Source organism: Sebastes umbrosus, chromosome 1 (genome assembly GCF_015220745.1).
Source record: "Sebastes umbrosus isolate fSebUmb1 chromosome 1, fSebUmb1.pri, whole genome shotgun sequence".
Taxonomy (NCBI): domain Eukaryota; kingdom Metazoa; phylum Chordata; class Actinopteri; order Perciformes; family Sebastidae; genus Sebastes; species Sebastes umbrosus.
Genome location: NC_051269.1, coordinates 4,579,176 through 4,603,523, shown reverse-complemented (window position 1 = coordinate 4,603,523; position 24,348 = coordinate 4,579,176). Strand labels below are relative to the sequence as shown.

General features: G+C 40.7%; 1 protein-coding gene across 2 annotated transcripts; it reads right to left on the bottom strand.

Annotated features, from left to right (window-relative positions):
• Positions 1-755: 755 nt before the first annotated feature.
• stmn3 (stathmin-like 3) lies at positions 756-22,790 on the bottom strand. 2 transcript variants are annotated; one of them, XM_037765234.1, is made up of 5 exons: positions 22,593-22,790; positions 10,706-10,801; positions 8,374-8,552; positions 3,129-3,320; positions 756-1,070 (listed from the first exon to the last, which is right to left on the bottom strand). In XM_037765234.1, exons 1-5 carry the CDS (start codon positions 22,609-22,611, stop codon positions 1,011-1,013), a joined length of 546 nt encoding a protein of 181 aa, XP_037621162.1. In that variant the 5' UTR covers positions 22,612-22,790; the 3' UTR covers positions 756-1,010. The 2 variants fall into 2 exon arrangements, with proteins under 2 accessions (XP_037621162.1, XP_037621172.1); XM_037765244.1 differs by lacking the exon at positions 22,593-22,790 and adding an exon at positions 13,139-13,151 and having other exon boundaries at positions 10,706-10,781.
• Between the last annotated feature and the right edge of the window lie 1,558 nt (positions 22,791-24,348).

The window sequence follows — 24,348 nt, the reverse complement described above, 5'->3', positions numbered from 1 at the left end:
TCATGCTAAATGTTATCATGTTATCATGCTTACTGCATGCACTTAACTAGAATGGCACTCTGAGAGCGCAGACCTCCGCCAAGGTGCATGACTTTAAAAACAGATCACATCTCACAGCTGGCAGTACCGTGAGGTGGTTGGCTTGTTATTAACACAGTGTGTTTCCGTGTAACGTATCGGCGGATGCCTCTCTCATTCAGCAGCCTTCTTATGTCTGTAAAACGTTACACTACGTTGTCTCTCATCCCTTCATCTACCGCTTTTTTCTTTCTCACCGTGGACGGACAGCAGCTGCCGCACACACATCCACACACGTATCTGTCTGCTCACGCATCATCAGTTACACTGCGCATGTGTTATACCCTGTGGATTTAATGCTCAGCCTGATCGGAATTCTTAAAAATATTCCTGAATCCGGATCATAATCCGGATCGCGATCAAAATCTAATGGATTGTTCATTGTGTCACACCCCAGCCCTCCAGCCATTCAAATCCATTGCGGACTTTTGGAGTAATCCTGCTAACAGACAAACAGACAAACAAACCAATGCCGGTGAAAACATAACCTCCTTCCTAGGCCTTCGGCCTTGGCGAAGGTAATTATGCTGACGTGAAGTATTACATGCCATGGGCTAAACGCTCCAGGGGTTCGGTTCAACCGGACTAAACAAGGCCGGTATGAACGCACACTTTATAGAGACTTTTATTGCTCAGCGCCTTCTTCTCACTTAAACACTTCAACCCCGACACAGACCTTGTTTGGCTCATGATTGGACTTTATTCCCACTGATCTTTTTATCACAATATGTAACTGCATTTCCAAATGTGTGTGGTTTACCAAAAATGAAACAGATGAGTGAGATTATTTGGTGCGTATTAACAACTAGTTTGAGTCCAAAAAGGTGCACTGTGTAGGATGATATTGGAGAATACTGAACAACATGAACACTTTGTGACACACAGAAGAGTTTGAAAAGTAGCATCCACTGCCAAGAGTGTAGGAAACATCTTCAGCCCGAGAGGTCAGCCTGAAGCTCCTTGTTCCTGCGTACCTCAGCGGCATGGACTTCCTGTAAAACAAATGACAAACTGTCACATGACGCAAAATGAAACTTAACGACTAAGAATGACAGAAGGAGGGGTTTCTGTGGAACACGAAACTTAGAGGCACGACTATTTCTTTTTTAATCTCTGAAAACAGGAAACACGGTGGACTGCTGAGCTGTTGACACTTTTGTGTTTCCTGCAGCCTTAATGCTCTGTTCAGCCTGCTGCTCAGCTGTTGCGCTTCATCCTGTTTGCATTCAGAGATGTGTTATCTGTCACAGCCCGACCAGAGCGATATGTTCCAGAAAGTGGGTTTAGAGAAAACTCTTTTTTGTCATTAAAACTCACTAAAGAGACTTCTGTGTTGTCTGCCTCTGGGTTCTCTCCCATGGGGTCTGACATGTTCCTACTTTAATGTTTCTGGATGTAAGATATATAATTTTGAGCCTTCCTGAGGTGTTGGTGGTTGAATAAAATGTCTAGTTTAAGGTCTGCACTTTATAATCCTAACAACATGCAGTACAGTGCCTGCTCTCACCCACTATCTTTGTTCCTGTTGTCACACAGTAGTCATTCATTCTAGTTTACAACCAGCAGGTTATAAACTTACATCACATGCCGTATGTACAATTCTACAGAAGATAAGCTATTCAAGTGGAAACATTTAGAGTCACATCCACAGTGCTCATTTAACAATGACTTCAAACAGTTTTTTACTAGTCTATGTATTCATTTTTAGCGTAATGGTAGCCTATATATGATGGCATAATGGGCTTTTTTTTCCTGGCTTCCTGAAATTTTGTGATTTGAGCGCATTGTCTTTAAAGGGTGGGTCCATTTTATTAATATTATATTACATTTCTGCCAATAGATCCCCCTAATTGCTACACACTGTTCCTTTAAAGTAGGGGTCAGCAACCCGCGGCGCCAGAGACACATGCGGCTCTTTAGCTCCTCTCCAGTGGCTCCCTGTGGATTTTTAAAAATGGAAATGAATAACTGTTTTTTGTTGACATTTTCATTTTTATTTATCATTGTTGTAGGTCTATGGTATGACGGTATGATGGAGTATTAGGGCCACATTGAGGAAAAATAAATAAATCTGAGATTTCGAGAATAAAGTCGTAATATTATGAGAATAAAGTCAGAAGTTTACGAGAAAAAAAAGTCGTAATATTACGAGAATAAAGTCATTATTTTAAGAGAAAAAAGTTGTAGTATTATGAGAATTAAGTCATAATATCATAAAATAGTAATTTATAATTAAAAAAAAATGTTCTCTTTTTTTTCCTGTAAAGTTATGACTTTATTCTCGTTATATAACGACTTTTTTCTCGTAATATTACAATTTTTTTCTCATAATATTATGACTTAATTCTGGATATCTCCAATTTTTTTCCCCTCAATGTGGCCCTAATACTCCTTGCACTTTGGCCCTCACTGCATTAGACTTATATACTATATACTTAGACTATAAACTGTGTTACCTTCATCACAATGCTCAAATGTTTTGCGGCTTCAGACAGATTTAGTTTTTTCTTTGCCTAAATTGGCTCTTTTGATAGTAAAGGTTGCTGACCCCTGCTTTAAAGGAATAGTTCAACATTTTGGAAATTACACGTATTTCCTTTCTTGCCGAGAGTTAGATGAAAAAATTGATAGCGCTCATGTCCTAGCTTAGCACAAAGCTTCATATCTAGCGTAGGCCTATAGCTACATGTGAGTGGCATCAATCTTCTCTTCTAATTTTATCTATTAATCTTCTTCCTCAAGCTCTCAATAAGAAAGCGAATAAGCAGCTTTCCTAAGCATATATATGTCGACCTTTTCCTTTAAGGATTAAAACTTTAACCAAGTAGTTGCAGTCATATCTTTTATGGCACAAAACTGCTCTAAACATAACCAAAAGGGTTGACTGCACCACGATGAATTACTTTATATTATGAACACTTATAATTTATATGGTAAAATCGGGGATTGTGTCCAATTTGTTCCGGTGTAACATAACGTGGTGAAATATTATTGTCACATATTTTTCATAGTCACACAATCACCAATTATGACAGAATGGGAAGACTTGCTTTCTCACGCAGCCGTTGTTTCAGAGCGTCGAGGTGGGCCTCCCGGTTCTCCTTGCTGACCTCCATCTTTTGGATGAGCTTCTCCTCCGTCATCTTGCTAAAGATGTTTTTCTCCTCGCGCGCCTTCTGGAGAACCTCCTGCTCGTGCTCCCTCTTCTCCGCTAGCTGCTTCAGCACCAGGGCCTCCTGGGACTGCAGCAGGGTGGGAGATATAGATTTTGGGGGAAGACAAAGAGGGTGGAGTCACCGTTATGATTATGGCAATAATAATTATGGCAATAATGATTATGGCAATAATGATTACAGCAATAGAAAGCTGCAGGAATGAGTCCTAAAACCTGGAAATGAGTTCCAATTTTAGCACCTACGGTCCCCTTATCTCAAAGTAAGTGAGTTTTTAGTTAGATGCCTGAAATAAGGACTGTGGTTAACAGAGTCAAAACAGATTTTAATGGTTTTATTCTAAGATTTAAAATATGTCAGTAGAAATCGTGAATTTTGAAGTTTTGAACGTGTGTTTGCCACTGTGCTTATTTTCTCCAATACTCCAAAACCCTATATGGAGAAACCCTATTGGCTTTTTGTCAAGGGAACCAGGGCGATGCTAACTTCCTAGTTGGCCTACAGAAATGCGTCATCCCTGCAGCACTCTATGGCAGTTGGGGTTGGCAGGGATTCAAAAAAAACAAGTTCATCAATCAACAGTAACAAAAGAATGAATGTCTGTCTTTCCCCCAAGATTAGCTGAATTTCCTGACAGCTTTGAAGATGCAATCAATAAGACATGTACTTCCCTGTAGCACAAAATAAATATGACACACCTGCAGGGGTTGACTTGTTGACTTTTACATTTCAAAAGTCACTTAACGGCTCGTGCTGTTTTGAAATAAAAGCTTGCCACCCGCTGAAGTTTCAACACAGCCCCTCAGTGAATCCATATCTGCTCTATGAGTCATTAAATTATCTCTACCAGGAGATTATGTATTCGTATGTGTGTGTGTGTGTGTGTCTGTCTGTCTGTCTACTCCGCTGAACGCATCTGAACAAGGGGGCCATCATTTCAAGGCACACAGAGGGGCAGTGGGGGGAGGGAGGGCATATGCATTGAAACAGATGAGTATTTCCTATAGTTACACTTTTTTAGCTAGTTAAAATTTGCGAGGGGGCATTTGTTTTCATAAAATAAAATTCTTTGTTTTAATCAGGGCTGCCAATTGTCACTTTTTACACACTCTCACACCACGCGTCTCTATCTACGTGTGAGTGAAAAACTCGTCCAATACACTTGCGGTCTACACGGGGGTCAGTTGTGGTAAATTTGTATTCATTCAATCAAACATTACAGCAGTGGTCGCTGCAGACACGCCTTGTGGAGATCTGCACTAGTGCACTTTTCTAGTTTCCCTTTGGATTGGAGAAAAAAACAAGCAGGATTTACTTGTACAGCTTGTTTATAGCACAGTCTGTTCAGTGTTCCTCACGTGGTGATAGAGCTTTAATTAGTAGCAGTGGCATAGATCTATTTTGCTTTTGTTTCTCTATGTTGCTTTAAACTGTCATTTTGCACATCCTATTAATTGTGTCAACTCGATTATTTTGACATAACACTTCCTTGTGCCAGGTTGTGTTCAAACCCTCTTTCCATTGTTTCTTTGTTCTGCTTTTTTACTTCTATCTTGTTTTATGTTGACATCCAATAATCAGTCTGAGGGGATGCTGCAGTAGAAAAGTGCAGGAAGACTAGGTGGATAGAAGAACACACCGGCGTCGGTTCCTTTAGAGCAGGATTACAGTAGTTTCGTAAACACGTCTTGAGGTTAACTTGCCTTGACATGAAGAGGCGGCAGCGGCTTAGCTGGCACTCATTTAAAAGTATTTGTGTCTGGAATTGTACTTCACTGTACAGTAACCTTAGTGTACATTCAGCAAACCTGTTCAGCGTCATCGTCTGCCAGTACGGTGGCGTTCACAGGAGCTGTACTATGAGTGCAGTGCTGCCTTATGAATTGAGAAAGACATGTGGTTACTTCAGCTATTTCTTAACACATCAGTTAGGTCGACTCAAGTTTCATCCTCTGTAATGTGTGTGCAGTCAAAATATGATTAACACCTGGAGAACAAGTTGTGACGCTTTGGTATTCACAATGAAAATGTTTTGTCTGTGACAGATAGTTGTCAAGGTTACACAACCGCACAATAGGCTCTGACATTCCTAAGTGTGAACTCCGTCGGAGGTGTTTCGAGTAACACAAATAGATCCACCAACTGTGTTTTCTACAGTACAACAACAACTGTTCAGTTATTTTAAATTAATAAAATGTGTCCGCCCTTATTTGCCCTTCACATAATGGGGGGACCGAGAACGAACAGTTAAAGAAGCAACTGAGCATGTTTGGGAAATAATTATTTGCCTTAATTCAGACTGTGAGATGCAGAAGATGGATATCAATGTCATGTCTGTATGGTCATGTCTGTATGTTAAACTTCCCTTTCTTCTCACTCTCAACTTGTAGTCATATCATATAAATAAGCAAATTGTAATGTATTTTGATTCGTTAACAAATTAAACCAGATACAGACAATCTCCCTTTTAAATTAGTTGATTGTGTTAATATTGGATGTTATGTGGATGGAACTGCCAGCAATGTTGGGAGTAACATGTTGGAGCTGAGGGCGTATTTCCACTGCATATCCCCCTCACTTTTATAGATAAAGGTTGATGTTCTAAGTCTCTCTGAGCATTTTATCTCACCGTTCTTTCAAGATGAGTGAAGACAGGAGCTGATAAAAATATTGACTCACTCATTTATTAAAAAATAAAAGAATTTCATTTCTATTTTCATAAACAGTTAATATTCACCTAAAGAGACATCAGTATAGATCATCAGTCAAAAGTAAGACAGTAAAGCCCAATGGTCTTCGTTGTTAAGATACAAATACAACAATTATCAGAAAGTGTCAGCTATCTATAAAGGAAACGACAAATAATGTCAAGTTAAAGGTCCCATATTGTAAAAAGTGAGATTTTTTGAATGTCTTTTATATTATAAAGCAGGTTGAAATGCTATATAAATACTGTTAAACTATCAAAACGCTCAATATACGGAGAAATACACACAGTCCGTATTCAGAAATTGTGCATTTGAAACAAGCCGTTAGGATTTCTGTCAATTTGTGATGCCACAAATATACAATATTTAAACCATTTCACGGTTTCAAACGTAAACATTCTAAATGTGTCACAGTTTATTTCTGATTTCAGAGTATGTGAATGTCATCAGCTGACAGGAAGTACACATGGGCCCAAGCTGTTGCCTAGCAATGCAATTCTGTTGCAATTCTATTGAAATGCACTAAAACGGAGCGTTTCAGACAGAGGGTAAATACAGGTATATTCAGGTAGACAGTATAAGAAAAATAAAGGATTTTTTGAACAGTACAGCATGTAAACATGTTCTAGTAGAAACACAAAATACAAGTATGCACCTGAAAATGAATACGATATGGGACCTTTAACATTACATTACTGTCTTAATAACCAATTTGATCATAAGCTGTTGTTTATTTGATTGATTTGAATCGGGGGTCACCAACACGTCGCGGCCCGTTTCTGAGTCGCTTGCCAAAGGTTCAAAGAATATGTAAACAAATTTGATATGTCACGAGACCCAATACTTCGGTACCAAGTCGATGCCAAAATTCTAAGAACGTGACGGTACTTGTTTTCTACAGTACCAAAGGTACCGTACGATGCTGGCAGGGTCCGAAATTAACACCTGCCAAGCGCCAAATGTGGCTGCTTCTGTCCTCTGCTCTTTGTCGGAGGTTGACACACACACACACACACACACACACACACATACACACAACATCGCCATGCAGCACCGAGATCCAGAGATCCTTTATGTTCGAGAAGAGGATTCACTCGTGTGGGAAAAAAAATGAACTGAACTGAACTGAACAAACTGATCAGAGATCCGTTACTGATTTGTTCGAGAAGAGGATTCACTCGTGAGGGGAAACAAATTTAACTGTTTTGTATCTTTTGTTGCTTATTGCTAAATCTCTGAAAAGTGGTGTTTTTTTTTTTCATTTTACATTAAGCAAGAGAAAAAAAAAAGGTTTCAGCACTTCCCCTCAGTGTCAAAGATGTTGGAAAGCCACGCAGGGGCAGCTGACGTTGTGAATGTACACAAGTACTGTGATCTACTGTCCAAGCTTGACATTTATTGCCAACCCCTTGATGAAGGTGAACATATAGGTGAGATTTCAGGACAGATGGCTCAAACTGTTCTGTGTCAATCCTGCTGAGATGGAGATGGAGGTTATAAACCTCCAAAATGATGTCCAGCTAAAATCTTAACAGCATTCACAGCAGCATTTCTGGAACCTAGTAGAGCCAGAAAACTATAAGAACCTTCACCAAGCAGCTCTGAAAATTTCTGCTCTGTTTGGGTCTACATATTGTTGTGAAGCAGCTTTTTCTGACATGAATGTCATAAAAATCTAAGTTCAGGACAAGACTGACAGATGATAAAAAATAGTGTTCGCATGTGCAACATATCCTTAGACACGATAACTTATGAAAAGTTATTTTGTTATATTTTTGGTTCTGGTTTCACACAAGACACGAACAGCGTGAATGTCCGGTGTTACCCCGACCTCCTCCCTACGTAGACTTTATCGCTCTTTATACTATACGACACCTGTGCTGGCTCACGTTTACGTGGATTACACATGAATTGATTATGTGGGTTGTATACGAATCATAGTGCATCACTTTTGTAGGTGTAACTACGAACAGTGCATGAGAAGAGCCTAGCATGTAATATAATCTCTCAAATTGCATTATAACATCCATCAGATGGAGCATACAATGGCTGAACCGGATTGGATTTCAACAGGGTGAAAACAGCTTAGAAGATAAGATAATAAGATTTGATTTAATTATATTACATTATATTATTATAATTATTAAGATGTTAAGAATGATAAGTTAAATCTAAAAAGGGTTTTAAAAATGTGTAAATACCAAATTAAGAGTATAATTGTTTCATGAAAATATATCTGAGCTACTGTAGAATCAGTAACAATGTACAGAAACGTCTCAACTGGAAATGAAAGGAGGTAAATGAGCGTAACGCGGCTCAGTGCAGATTAATCTTTAACTAAGTCAAATAAAACACAAAGTTTACCAGTGGTACTCCATCAATGAGTCCATGCTGTGACAACATTATCTGCTCACCTTCCTCCTCTCCTCAGCAGCCTCCAGCCTCTTCTGGAGCTCCTCCAGGGACACCTCCCTCCTCGGGGGGGAGGGCAGCAGCTCAGGCTGGCTTTTGTCTCCGGACTGATCGGGATCCTTCAGGATAACCTCAAACGACTGGCCCGACGCTCGCTTGTTCAAGCCCTTTACCTCCAGATCTGATACAGCCACGATCCAGTCCACACACCAATGATAAAACACAAGTTAGTAAGATATCAGGTGCAAGTTATTTCTTTCTTTCTTTCTTTCTTCTGGCTTGTTTTTTTCACATATTAGAGGGGTGGGTGATACATCTCTTGACTGTATCTCAGCACTGTATCTGGGGCTGCCCAGAGTTTTAGGCATCGACCATGAACTGCAACATTCCTGGTGTACACTAGGGACCTTTGCTGCACCTCCCTCCCCATCTCTCTATCTCCCCTCTTCATTTCCTGTCATCTACTGACTTTCATTTATCGAATAAAGGCATAAAAATGTGGCACAAGGAGTGAACTGTGATCTGAAAGGAGTTAAGAACGTGGTTGGTAGTAAAAAAGTGTGTCTCTCTGCTTGTAACAGATAAGAGAGGCAATGACATGGCCAAAAGCCCACACACCCTGTAAGCGCAGTAGAGCAAAGACATGTTCAATTCTAATGGCAAAAAGGCATTTTGTTCTGTGCAAGCTTTATATATGAATATTCACATCATATTCTTGTATTTTGCTCTATATGCTGCACTTTATAGGTATGGCCTACTTTACGGGCCATGTTTTACCATTTACTGTTACCATTAGCTAGTTCCAACCACCACAAGCTCCAAGGCAAAAGGCCGTCTTATTTGTTATTAGTTTTTTTAAGAGCAGCTTATAAATGAAGGTATAAGTAAACTAAGCAGATGCCTAGTTTGGGTGGTAAACTAAGCAGATGCTTAGTTTGGGTGTTAAACTAAGCAGATGCCTAGTTTGGGTGGTAAACTAAGCAGATGCTTAGTTTGGGTGTTAAACTAAGCAGATGCCTAGTTTGGGTGGTAAACTAAGCAGATGCTTAGTTTGGGTGTTAAACTAAGCAGATGCCGTATGATGACTGCTGTTTATTTCTGTTGCATCTTGAATATAATTTAGATATTGTTTCTGTTTTTACCAAGTTCATTTATTTTCTCTCTTTCAGCGATTGTAGTATGTTGTAGTTGTTGTGGGATGCAAATTAAATTCTGTTTAGGCCCTGAAAAAGTATTTTTTGAATTTGTATTATCAATCTATACTACCTGAAACAGAAGTTCACACCGAGTTAAAAAGACACTTTAAAAGGTGCAATGCAACGTTATCAACAGGATGTAAATAGGTTTCAGTGTTGGTGTTATGTCAAAGACGTCTATGTATCGTGTTGCAGAGATATCTACTGAAATGAGCATGCTAACCAGCTAGCCCCGGCACGTCCTGTCTCGTAATACCACTTGCTCCTCTAGAGGTGATAGTGAGTCACTGTAGCGTCCAGTCTGTCCTCAGTCCAACATTAGAGGACCAGGAAGTAGAGCTGCCCCGAGGTCCGTGTACGTTTCCATAGTGTATTTATTGACCGCCACCAGGAGGTGATATTATGAATCCCACTATGGCAAAGGCACGACCTGCCCTACTCCGCCTCTGATTCTTACCCTCACCCTCACTCGTAATTTAACCACCAGGAGACGGACCTTCATTTAGCAGTTAGCTATAGCAACAGCAGGCTGGTGGAGCGCTGGGTCTAACGGCAGCAGCAGAAAGTTTGCTAATCCGTCGGGGAGTCGGGGCGCCCGGGCTGAATTTGATTTGCTGCAACTCCGCTAACTGAAGGTCCATCTCTCGGAGCTGCCGCCCGCTCTCCTCCCAGCCAAGTATTCTCCTGGTGGCGAAGAGGACGAAGCGACTTTGGATTTGATCCAATAAACAAACTATCAAAACGTACACGGAGCGTACAGACCCCGGTTAGTGGCACAGTAAACACACAGATGGCTAACGTAGACTATTAGGCCGACGCCACACGGGAAGATTATCAGATAGCGGTATTATTTTGTTTCGTTTCAGCAGTTTGGTTGAATTTTGCCTATTCTTGCCCTGCTGTTAGTTAGTTAGTAGTTGGCTTTTTTAATGAACTTTTTAATAACATAACATAACATTGCACCTTTAAAGAAACAAAACTAAAGTAGACTATTTCCAGCAGAGCATAATGAAAGTTCATAAACATAATCTTTAGAAGAAAAAAAAGACACCAGGGAATTTGGACGGGTAGAAGACACGACAATCAAACTGCTTTACAAGGATATACAACAGACAGACAGACAGACAGACGAGCTGACCTCCATACTGATAGAGGCTGTTGGGATGTGGCTGTGTGTAGAAGCAGGAGCAGATCAGAGACAGCATGGACATCTCCTTGATCTTGTCTGTGTAGGCTGTAACAGATACAGAGATACAAGAAAGAAAACATGTTACATGTGAAACCATCCAAAATCCTGTCAACTTATCGGGACAGAATCAAACTGGAGTTACGCCTGTAGGGAATTTGGTTGGTTGTGTTAGTAATATACTACAACACAGAAAAACCAACAGCATTTAAATGTGTTCCTTTGAACAACTCAAAGACCTGGAGACAACCGACAACAGATTTCACTTCTAGGTATCTCCATATTTACTGTGTCAACATCCTCTTGGGTAGTAACTGTCACCTCTTTTACACTTGTAACATCTTTATTAATTCAAGCGATGATACACAATGAAATTTCCTAATTTACAATTTTCTCTCAAATCGATCCTGTGTTGTGTATTAATGCCTCTGTGTGATTTGCATGTTAGATTTCCCTCCAGGTTCCTCCACAGAGCCTGTTTAAGAGTGGCCTTTCTTTACAGCTAACATGCTATTTGTGTCCTTGATACTACGTGAAGAATGGGCACTCTGTTGAAGAAGAAACTCCTGAAACTCATGACAGCCGTGCATGTGTTCAGATATTCTTAGCTAACGCTGTGCTGAGGTATTACCAGGTCAAACTTGTAAATACAGGCAATAAAGCTTCAAATGAAAAGCAGACATAAAAAGTCTTGTCGCAAACAATCCGCCCACTCAACGTATCCTCATTCAACGATTTGTATATCTTGTGAAAAGTTATTTCTCATTTTTCATGCGACGACTCTCCAGCAACACAAGTGATCGGTGCGCCTGTGCAAGCTCCTGTAATGAGGAACCTGTTTAGGCACCAAGACTACTCGGTTATTTTTAGGAAAACAGCCTAGTTTGGGTTAAAATAAGTATGTTTGCTATGTAAAATAAATATGTTTGTTGCATAATGTACTTAACTTAAGTAGGCTGCGTAAGTTACATAACAACAGTAAGGTCAAATCAGTCAACGCTGACTTTTGGTTCCATACGGGACACGAACAGCGGCCTCCTGGGTGGAAGTCCTGAGTTTGTTTGACCCATCCATCCATCCATCCATCCATCCATCCATCATCCATCCATCCATTCATTCATCCATCCATCCATCCATCCATCCATCCATCATCCATCCATCCATCCATTCATCCATCCATCATCCATCCATCCATTCATTCATCCATCCATCCATCCATCCATCCATCCATCCATCCATCCATCCATCCATCCATCCATCCATCATCCATCCATCCATTCATTCATCCATCCATCCATCCATTCATTCATCCATCCATTCATCCATCCATCCATCCATCCGTCCATCCATCTATCATCAATCCGTCCATCCATCCATCCATCCATCCATCCATCCATCCATCTATCCATCAATCCGTCCATCCATCCATCCATCCATCCATCCATCCATCCATCCATCCATCATCCATCCATCCTTCCATCCATCCACCCGGACCTCATCCTTCTGTGGACCTTATCGCTCTTTATACTGCGTCAGCTGACTTCCTCAACAGCAGCCTTGCATGTCCTGGCTTACAATTATATAGTTATACATATACGTATAAGTACGACCAGTGAATGAGAACAGTCTGACGAGCTACTGGTTTAGTCGGGGAAAAAGCAGAAAGCAGGATTGCTTTGTTTGGATTTTTTTTTTTTTTTACCTTTATTTATTCAGGGGAGATTCACTGAGAGCAATGCTCTCAGTTTCAGGAACGGCCTGATCACATCACACCTGGAAGCTGCCCAGTACAAACACAGTCTGATCTGCTGATCTCCACAGAGCAGCTCCACTGTTGGGGTTGCCTTTCCCCACCCAAATTTATCCTGCCGGTCTGGAGATTGAATTAACTACCTTCCACATCACAAGCTCACTTCTCTAACCTTTAGGCCACCACTGCCATATGTGTAACTGTCATCTAAATGTGGTTTTGATTGTGCAATGAATTGAAAAGTTATGACAGGCCTACTGTGTTTCTCCACAGCAGCAGCCTCTAGTGAGCTGATTAAGAATAAAGTTACTGTAGCATAGCTGTTGCTCCGGCCAACAGGAGCTCACATGAGTATGATTAGTGATGAATTGTGTGTTCTGTCTGTCTGTCAGTCTGTCTGGCAATCTTCCAACCAGACCTCAGGCGTTGTTGTGGAACCAGAGTGACAGGTCTGTCTTGTCAACCTTAGGTTCTGTACTTGCTATTGTTTCACTATATTTCAGCTTCCTTGTATACAACACAGTCAACAAAGTGCTCCAGCCATCAGTCCTGTATCACAGGAAAAATATTACAGAACGACACAACCCATAATATTGCTGCTGCTGCCTCTTATTAAGAGTTGTATTCAGCTTGACTGAACTTCAGTCAGGAAGACTCTGTTTTTATTCATTCACAAATATCTCTCTCTCTCTCTCTCTCTAGCTGACTATGGGCGTTAACTCTACGGTACGTTAAACCAATCAGATTGTACCACGAGCTCCCTGAGCTAATCATATTGTTGCCGTTAACTTTAAATAAAAACTGTTCTCCTCTCTGCTGCCAGTTGTCATTTCAGTACGAAGGGATGCAACCCTCCTCCGCCCCGTACACCTCCAGTTCTCATCCGATCCAGTGCCCAGAGCTCCTTCCATCGACCTCATCAGAAGTCCCACTCCACGTCCCATCCCTCCACGACCTTCAGCCAACTCTCTTCACCTCTCAACCACCGACCCTCCCTCCCACCATATTTTTGTTGTTTGTGGCAAAATTTCTGTTCACTGTATATGATTTTATATGAAATATTGAACTATAATTTTATGTTTACAGTAACATGTAACACATTACTGCACGGATACATTTACTGTATACAGTACATACACATATGCATATTCTTTTTCTGTTAGTACAGTATTGATTTTTCCCAGTAAACGTTGACCTGCTGTTGAAACGGGAATCTAAACAGGTCATTTGATTGACAGTGAGTGACCAAACAATCCACCAAGTGTCAGCACATTTTGGATTCAAATGTCATCAAATGCCGAGTGGCGCATGAAAGGATGTGACATCACCTTTTTCTAACTGACCCCACCCACTTCTAACCAGAGAGAGGAGCACGGAGGAGCAGCGTGTTATGTAGGATCCCATCACTCTTAGTGAGAAGCTGTTTGAGCAAATCAGGTCATCGGCCTTCTCAAGCGGGTTTAAGCACTTATTTAAGTTATATATAGGCAACCTGTCCACTAAGCTAAAGTTTATACAAAACAAACATTTCATATTAAACTGTAAGTGTAGATTAAGAAATGCATCAAGTATTTTTTTATCGTTTTTTAGGGATGCTTGTCCTCAAGTGACCTAGCAGGTGATCTGTCCTTGTCTCCCTCTCTGCACCTGCACCATGGCTACAAAACAAACCAGTCCCACATGAAGGCTTCTTTCTGCATGTGTGTGTGTATGTGTGTGTGTGTGTGTGTGGTTTGTATGTTTGCTGATAAGCCTGAAATAAAAGGCAGTCATGGCCCCAATGGGTGTTGCCAAGGTGACATCATTGAAGTGGAAGTGCAAGTGAATAGGCTACCTCTCAACCACAAGAAAAACACCTGCAGTAAAATATGATAGCTCAGTGTTTCTCAATATATGGTCCGGGTCCCTCCCTGCAGGCCACGGAGAGGACTCTAGAAGGTCCCCAATAAATAACGAGTTTAATTTAATTCTGAACAACTGAAAATGATGACTGTTATCTGTCTATCACAGTTTGACAGTTCTGCACCAAATCAACAACATAGCATACATTATCTGAGCTAAAGCTTCCCAAATAGTCTGTGTGGTTCAATAGGTGTCAGTATGAAGGTCTGTGACTGTGTGATGTTTAGATTACAGTAGATTAGAGCAGTGGTTCCCAACATGGGGTCCAGTCCAGGCCCCCAGGGGGGGCGCCAAAGATCACATGGGGTGCGCCAGGATTTGTCTGCTCTGAGGCTGTCAAAATTAGATTTACTCATGTATCGCTAAAATCACAATAACACACTTACTGGATAATTTATACAAAATTCTGTATATGAAACTATTTAAAAATATATATTTTTTTGCTAGTTAGTAGCAAAATCTAACAACATTTTCTGCTTCAGTTTTTATGCACCAAATATTTGGAACAAGCTCCCAGAAAACTGCAGGACCGCTACAACTCTGAGTTCTTTTAAAACAAAGCTTAAAACTTTCCTGTTTGCTGCTGCCTTTAGTTAAACCAGATAATGATCTGATACTGCACGAGAGCTTTTACTCTTTTGTGTTTTATTCTATTCTAGCTTCTATCCTAGCTTTTATTTTTAGCTTCTTTTTATTTTCTAATCTTTAATGTTTTAATGTTTTTATGTTTTATAACTGTTTTAATTATGTCTTAATGTTCTTTTGCACTTTGTCGCAATGTTCTTGAATGTTTATGTAAAGCACTTTGAATTGCCCTGTTGTTGAAATGTTTCATACAAATAAAGCTGTCTTGCCTTGCCTTGCCTTCAATCCATATTTATTGGCGTTTAGTCTTTCAAAAAGAACATTTTCACTGCTGTCAAAAACGTATTTGCTCTCCCGCTTGACGCACACAAACAGAGTCCCACACCTTAAAGCTTCACTAGGCGGTATATTTTTTTCATCATTGGGCAAACATTCCATAATAACCTTTCAGCATATAGTAATTCAAGTGTTCTGAGAGAAAACTAGACTTCTCCTCCTCATGGCTCTGTTTTCAGGCTTTAGAAAATTTAACCCGTGATGGGAGACTTCCGGGTCACAAACTTTCTCATTTTACAGCTAAACCGTGCACTACAAGATGATTCTGAAAACATTTGAGGAGAGAAATAGACATTAACGTAACATAATATTGATTCATATTTGATCAGCACTGACTAGTTTGACCGTTTGGTCGCAGTTGGCCAGTGATTGACAGCCGGCTCTCATAGACAGCAGCTGGACAGCAGACCTCAGATCAGCTCTTACTGCTTGTTTCCCTCTGGTCTGTGAAATCTTGCAGATGCTGTTAGGAGCACTGGAGAACATGATTTTTTTCAGGTTACCTGTTTCTTGAACTACTGTCACGATATAGCAACCGTTTTATAAAAATAACTTTTTTAATCATATTTTCTCCAATCTCACCTACTTCAGCTTTAACGGGTTGGTCAAGCAGCAATCTAGCAACAACATAAATTACATTTACTACAATAAAAACAAATCTATTTTGGCTCAAATGCTATCGTAGTAAATTAATTAGGTTGTTACAAAAAAGAGATTATATTATGTATCTTCATTCTGTATCTGCTCGGTGAAATCCGTCGAGACTTCATCACTTTATTTCTGTTAACGAAAATGACGAGTTATATTCATTAAACAAAGTTGATTTAATTAAAAACTCGTTTAATACAATGAATCCCTTTCTTCAAATTGAAGATTTTATTCGAGGATTTGTAATTTTTTAAGGGTGATGACAGATTAGATACAAGTAGGGGGGTGAGGGGCTTTAAGGAAAATAGGTTGGGAACCACTGGATTAGAGGCCCAGATAGGCCTGTAACATCCATTATACACTACACATACAATCAGTAGCCATCTTATTATATTAAGCGCACATAGTAGTCCTGCAATTAATTCTACCTTCATGGAGGTTAGAATGTTCAGTTATTGTTGAAACTGTGTTCAATTGTGTGATAATGTTGGTTGCGGTTGAACTGGATTGTGTAATGCTTGTACTGACAAGTGTTTCTGTCATTTTGCCCAAATCATTTACATCAACAAGGGTTTAGATAGCAGAAACACCCCTCTGACAACTGAATGTACATTAATATACATATGAACAACGCTCCAGGCCCAAAGTTTATTTGCACCACATATGATGCTGAAATGCGCCCTCTGCTGTTCAGAAAGGCACATGCCAACTGGTTGGAACAGTTCATTTACTTGCTGAATGCTGTATACGTGTGATAGAAGCATCCACAGTGTAGCTGCTTTGATTCAAAGTGCTGAGTTACACAGTCTGGTCCTGGGGGGCTGAATAAGAGATGAAGTGAGTCGCTAAGATGGATGTTTTCCCACTGAGGCGTGTTTTTGTTGAGAGAACCTTGAGTTTTTCAGTTGCAGGGACAAATTTAGAAAGCCTTCTCTAACGAGGTTTAGGCTATGTCATTCACCACGAGGTCATTTATTATTGAGATGCTCATCGGGATGGACGCATTAGTCCTTCTCAGCCTCCCAACCACGTGGTTCCTTATTCAATCTGTCACGGCATCACGTCTCCCGTATCAAATGTCTCCAAATGTGCTGCAGTCAGCAGCCTCTTTGTTTCTGCCCACAGAGTTACAGTATAGCACTGAGTGGGTGAGGCAGCCATAGCACGCCACTAAATACTTTATTATATTAGCGTTTTATACGAGCCATATACAGTAATTGCCCATCTGCTCCATTAAAATCCAAATGAAGACAAAGAACACTTAGTGGCTGCTCAGTTTTTACAGCCAATTAAAAGAAGATGGGCAAACAGAGGAGGGAAGAGTGAGAGGATTTATATCACCCAAGCTGAGAAATAAGAGAAGTGCAATATTATACACACATGGACCTACGAGCTTCAGGTTATAATACTGGTTTTAATTGCATCTAATTGTTGTTCTGCATATTGCAAAGTTAATTTTACAAAAGAGTGGTTCAGGAATGAGTCCCATAAGCGGGAAATGAGTTTGCATTTCTGCACTTCCGGTTCCCTCGTCTTGAAGTCAATGGGTTTTTAGTGAGATGCCTGAAATAAGGTCTGTGGTTAACACAAGCTGAAGAGATTTTAACGTTTTGTTCTACGACATAAAATACATCAGTAAATATCCCACCCGTGAATTTTGAAGCTTTTACGTGTCTTGAAAAAGGCGGTTGCCAACAAGTGGCTAAATGAGACTACTAAACGTCATCACGCCGAACACTAGTCAGCCTTTAGCTTAAAGGCCCCATATTATGCTCATTTTCAGGATCATACTTGTATTTTGTGTTTCTACTAGAACATGTTTACATGTTGTAATGTTCAAAAAAAACTTTATTTTCCTCATACTGTCGGCCTGAATATGCCTGTATTTACCCTCTGTCTTAAACGCTCCGTTTTAGCGCATTTCGACGGAATTGCGACGAAATTGCAACAGAATTGCGTTGCTAGGCAACAGCTTGGGCCCATGTGTACTTCCTGTCAGCTGATGACATTCACATACACTGCAACCAGGAATAAACTGGGACACATTTAGAATGTTTATGTTTAAATCTGTGTAAAGGGTGTAAATATTGTATATTTGTGACATCACAAATGGACAGATATCCTGTCAGATTGTTTCAAATGCAGAGTTTCTGAATATGGGCTGTGTGTATTTCCCTGTAGATTGAGCATTTCGATACTTTCACAGTATTTATAAATAACTTAAGCCTGCTTTATAATAAAAAAAAAAACATGAAAATCTCACTTTTTTATAATATGGGACCTTTAATGATGGTGACGTGAAGTCATGCGACCGTGGTGTAGGTTTGTTTATAGCCTAACGTTAGCTTTTTACTTCTAGCGATTGCATTCACGCTTTAAAAATCATTAAGTGGTGTTCATTTGTGGAGATTATTTTACGGAACAAAACGTGTAAACGTATCATAAACGTTTGTTTTCCACAGAGCTTATTTTCTGCAATAATCCCAAATCCAATGGAACAATCCCATTTGTTTTTTTTGTCGAGGGAATCAGTGTGATGCTAACTTCCTGTTTGGCCTCTAAAAATATGTCATCCCTGCAGCACTCTATAGTTACCTAGTTACTTTTGAGGAAAAAATACTAAACCCACTACACGGATTGACCAGGTGTGTGTGTGAATGTGAGAACCTCTTCCATTACACAACTATTTCTGTCACTTTTCATGTGAACAACCCAGTGCAACATGAAATCTGATTAATAATCAAGTCATCCCTCTCTCTTTGACTTTTGCACCGCCTCCGAGTGGCTGTTCAGAACAAATATAAACACTTTTGTATCCCGACGTGGATGAATTCTCTACTATATCTCGGCCCTTACCATAATGATACAAAACAACAATATTATTAATTTATTTATTTGGCCCAGACAGGCACTTCAGCCAGAGGGCAAAAGGTGGCAGCAACCTGAGCCCCTTCAGCCTCTATGTGTACAGATCTGAGATTCACGTTTTTGGTTGGAGTGGTTAAATCCTGCAGCCCTGAAAGCACCAGAGAAACAACCATGATGCATCCATTTATTCATCTGCATCTTACTGTTCTTCTTGAGCGAGAATATATGAAAGACAGCTATAATATATGGCTGATGGTAAGTGCTCACACTCCTCCAGTGTATCATGCACATGTGAGTCACAGCTCAGAGGAGTATTTGGATGAAGCACTTTACATCATTTCATCAGTCTAAAATAAGGCACAGTCAGCTCTGTTACTCCACTCGATCCTCAAAATGGCTGATTTATGCACCACAGGTTAGTATTATGGTATGATAATAATCACATGTGTTTATTAGTCATGTTCTTCAGACCCCTCGCCGTGAGCTGCCGGCATAACACAACATCAACTGTGAATTCCCGTCTCTTCCTTTTTTGTTCTTCCAAGTAAATACTAGCTTCCTGCTGTGCTTTTCTGTTGAGGCTGAGCAGCAGCAGGTAATGAACTGTGTGTTGGAGGTGTGTACACACAGGGAGACATCAGGCAGACATCAGCGAGACAAGGAACAGGGCGGAGGCTTTCTCACAGAGCCAGAGAGCACGCAGTGTTTGATACATTATTCACTAGTTTGGTGCAAAGGGAAAGACTCCAAATTCAATTTGCAATTTGGCGAACATGAGGAATAAAAAGGAATTAAAAAATGATTTGGGCTTCATGATCATGAGACTGAGATATGCAATGAACCAGGACACTCAAACTATTACTGAATAACCTCACCTATGTGAAAATGATTTTAAAGGCTGACGGTGGTAATATCACTAGCTTCATGATTGATGCCTGACGTAGATGTGGAACTATGCTAAATTTGACAAAATAATAAAGTAATAAAGACGTGCCTGTGACAATAAAACCCTGGTTCAACACACCTCAGAGTTAAAAACAAGTTTTCCAAAGATCGTAAGTGTCTTGTAAGACACCTGCTCACCAATGAGAAGTTAGAAAAAAACTGCTGTGATAACCCGTGATGAACATTTTACATTCATAGAAATACTCATAGAAATAAAAAATTATGAAATTGATTCGTTGAAACCGTTTCTATGATTATAGGCTATATGACCAATGCTATTTTAACAATGATTAATGTTTCTCGGCTCATACATGGTCAATTTAGTAATTAAAGGTGCAAAGTATGAGATTGGGAGCATTTCTATTGCCACTCAATGGCTCTCAACATGTCGACGCTAATAGCTAATAGCTAATGGTGCTAACAGAGCAAACAGTGCAAACAAACACGAAAGTGCTGACAGAGCTAACAGTGCTAACCTGGGGGGGGGGGGGGACCGGAGGGTGGGTGCTACGCTTCCATGACGACGACGTGGATTGGGACGGCGTTATCAACTGTAACCGCCGTATGAGAGCAGTGCAGAACAGCAGCCGTGAGCTAGCAAGTGGGGGACGCTCACATGCACTAAAAGCACGCGCTGCCTGCCGGCTATGTCAACAAAGCACAGAGAAGCTCTGACTCTAACACACGCACACACAGAGGGAGAGAGACTTCATTCTCTGCTCAGGTAGACATTACTCCTCTATATCCTTACATAGACGATAGTTGTTTGCTGCTATATATTAATGCTCAGGATATTGTAAAGAGCACATTTAATGTTACACAACAGCGATTCCACCGCACCTTTGCTCAAAAGAAAGTTGGAAAAGAGGCTATGATGAGCCCTGGTAACCAGATGTCTCAGACTCCTCTAACCTACGTTACACTGTAGCAGCCTGGTGTCGGTTTCAGGTGATTTAATGAAGGTGAACAGAATGAACAGCCGTGCGTAACAGCTCTGTACTCTGGCGCAGCACTTTTCAGAGGCTGCAGATTTATCACCTTAAGAGACACTGCTCTCTTGCTGCGTCTCCATGTTTTATGGGGCCAAACCAACCAATCACATATTAGTAAGACATAGTATTTTGATGATTGGTTGAATCGAAGAGGACAAAATGAAATACTTTTTATTTTTTTAATTTGGGGTGAAGGAACTAGGGAGGTTGTTTCCCATAAGTGGCCAATTTTTCTGTTTTTTTTCATGAGTTATTGCAGGTTTAAGTGTTTTATTGTCTAGTGAAAATTCTCAACATTTATTGGATGGCTTGGCACAAAATATGGTAAAGACATTCAGGGTTCTTAGACAATGTATCCAGTGATCCTCTGACACCCTCGCCTTTTGACCAAATGCAAAACTGAGCCTCAGCTTTGTGTTTAGTGCTAATTAGATACAAAGATGAACATAGTTAACATTATACTTGCTTAACATCAGCATGTTAGTATTGTCATTGTGAACATGAGTGTGTTCCAATCCGCGTACTTCTGTACTTACACTTACTACTTTGAGTGCATAAGTGAGTTCACACTGGGAAGTACGGCAAAATGCAATGCACTCAAAGTACCCGGATGTTGTACTCAAAACGGTCAGATCGTTGAGTGTGGAACGCTGGACACTTTCCACACTCAACTGCCTCCATCTTGGCTACGTAGCGGAAGAGGCGGAGCCACGACCACTATTCAAACATACGTAGATAACAGAATAAAACAATACAATACGTAAACATACCGGTACATTTTCAGCCAACAGGAGGACACATCATAGGAGTAGGCGACGACGTTGGAAACGTAATTTCCACTCTGCTTTCATTTTTTTCAGAAGATATTTTGGCGGGTAGCGAGCCGCGGTCAAATGTTGCGATCGTCATTTCCGATCAGTGCGCCGCAGAGTATTCGATTTGAGACGACCCTACCCCGTTGAAATTTACGCACTACTCAAGTGAGTACAGAGTGCACAAAGTAGTGCACAAAGTAGTGCGTAATGAAAATGTACACCGATATATCCTGTTTTAATAAGCATTTAAATGCAAATGTGTTAAATTTGGTTACAAGTTATCTGAGCATTTTGTGTGAACTACCACAGTAGGCTACAGCAGGGACAAGTGATTTTCATTGAGTGCTATGTGACAGAAGGTTTAATGTGTTTTCTCAAGATTAACACAATGTCTAACAAAGGTTAATTATATATTAATATATTATATTTAAATTCTACAAAAGAAATTAAAACATCTGACCTATTGACATAAACCAATATTTACACACCACTGTGATAATGATCCCAGTGTTCATTTTGTCTTCCCTTACTTGGAGTATAAAGTCACCAGACTGGTACTGATGAAATGCTTGGTGCACAGCCAGTCTCCGTGTCAATTGATCTCTATCAGCGAGCTGGCAGTTAGTCAGCTGTGGTTACACATTACTGCAAATGAATGATCAATAACCGTCTGTTTCTGGGAGAATCTGGCTGCGCCTCCATGTCCGTACGGGACTATGGAAGGGTCTCTGATCTACATCAGAGCCCCAGTAGTACAATGAAAGAAGAAAGATCCTGTTGCCATGACAATTGCATAGATACAAATAGACCCTCCCCACCCTCTCTGCTTTATCATCAAATACACTTAAAACAATACAGACACGCCCCTCCCCCTGCCACACACACACACACACACACACACACACGCACACACACACACACACACACACACACGCACACACACACTATCCACACTATTTCAACTAAGCGTCGAACTGGTGTAGAGCTTGTCGTCTTACCTGATATAGTGCTGGTCATTGTTGTTGACGATGGAGGGAGAGCAGAGAGCTGGAAGATGCTGCCGGATGGAGGAGAGGAGAGAATGTGAAGGATCCAGGAGGAGGAGGAGGGAGAGAGAGAGAGAGAGAGAGAGGAGATGGGCTGGGCGTGTGACTGTACCCGGTATGGTGCAGTGCACAAGTCTATGTGAACAATGGGCAGCCGGTGGGACTTGTATGTGTGGGTGTGTGTGGTGAGGAGGAAAGGGAGGAGGTGGGTGGGGTAAAGCAGTGGTGGTGGAACAGTCACACGAGGGATGGAACCAAATATCATTTATCTGACATGATGCAGATATGGACACATGAACACACATGAAAACGCTTTGAATTCCGTAAGATGGCACTTCTATTTATGTGCTGTGTAGTTTATTAGTGTTGATTTCTGAAGGCACAGATAAACTACAGACTTAAACATAAATTACAGTCAAGGATTAAAATAAAAAGCACAGCTGAAGTTAAGGAAGCATCTTCTTAACAGTATCTAACAGTAATGCTGAATTCACACCAGAGCAGCGGCGGGCTGCCATGCAATGTCTATGAAAAGCTGCGGCTGCTGCTCCGAGCTCAGCGAGTTGCGCCCGTTTCATTCTGTGGCGATGTGCAGCTAAACTAAAAGTTGGGAAACGTTCACCTTTTAGCGGCAAAGTGCGGCCAGAGAGGACCCGCAGCCAATCAGTAAACAGATCCTGTGACATGTCGACTATTACGTTCCCCCATTTAGGGTCCAGGGGATGGGGAGAGACAGGTCACTGCAGAACCCGGCACACACGTCTACCACCAACGTTAACTACACACACAGCTTGCCACACTGTGTACTGGTCCACAGGCACCATCTGTTCCTCTCTCCCAGTCTCTTAGTAGCAAACCCGGCTCAGATGGGTGTTCGGCAGCTGCACGGCGGGGGAGGGCGGCACCTCAAGAGACACAGGAGAGAGCAGAAACAAAACACGACACGCAACATTGACCTATGTTACAAAGACTTTCTTCCCATCTGAAACACATGAACATACGGAGCCCCCCTAGACCCCTAGGAGAAATGTTGTATTAACTCGTTCCCTCGAGTTAGTAATTTGTTTCCTCGAGTTACTTCATAGAGCACTTCCTTCAATCATTCCTGACAGTCCACGCATCGCTGATGTACGGAGCCCCCCTAGATGATGTACTTCGGTAAAGTTGGAAAGATATTTACAGATTCAAACTTCTCGGATCAATAACTCATAACCGAAACGTTGTTAAAACACAAACAATGGCTCTTTCGAACCGTAGCAAGGTAGACAACGAGCTACAACCTCATTTTAATCAACACATAACACATAACATTGGTCTCTATGCGCCATCTACAAAGTGCAACGCTGAAAAGAGAAAAATATTCAATAACTTCAGTATTATACAGTATAGTACAACCAAAATTACTTCACACATCAATGCTCTCCTCATTGTTGTACTACAACACTTAGTTTGAAAAAAATATGCTTTGCATAATTTCGGTGAATTTTTAAAGGGAAAAATATTCAATAACTTCACTTTTATAAAGTGTAGTGCCGTCAAAATGTATAGTAGTGTATAAATGTATAATCAGGAAGAGATCATTGATGTGCGAAGTAATGTTGGTGGTACTACACTGCATAATACTGAAGTTATTGAATATTTTTTCGCATTACAAATTCAAAATAATTATGCAAATTCATATTTTTCCAAACTATTTTTTTTAATACAA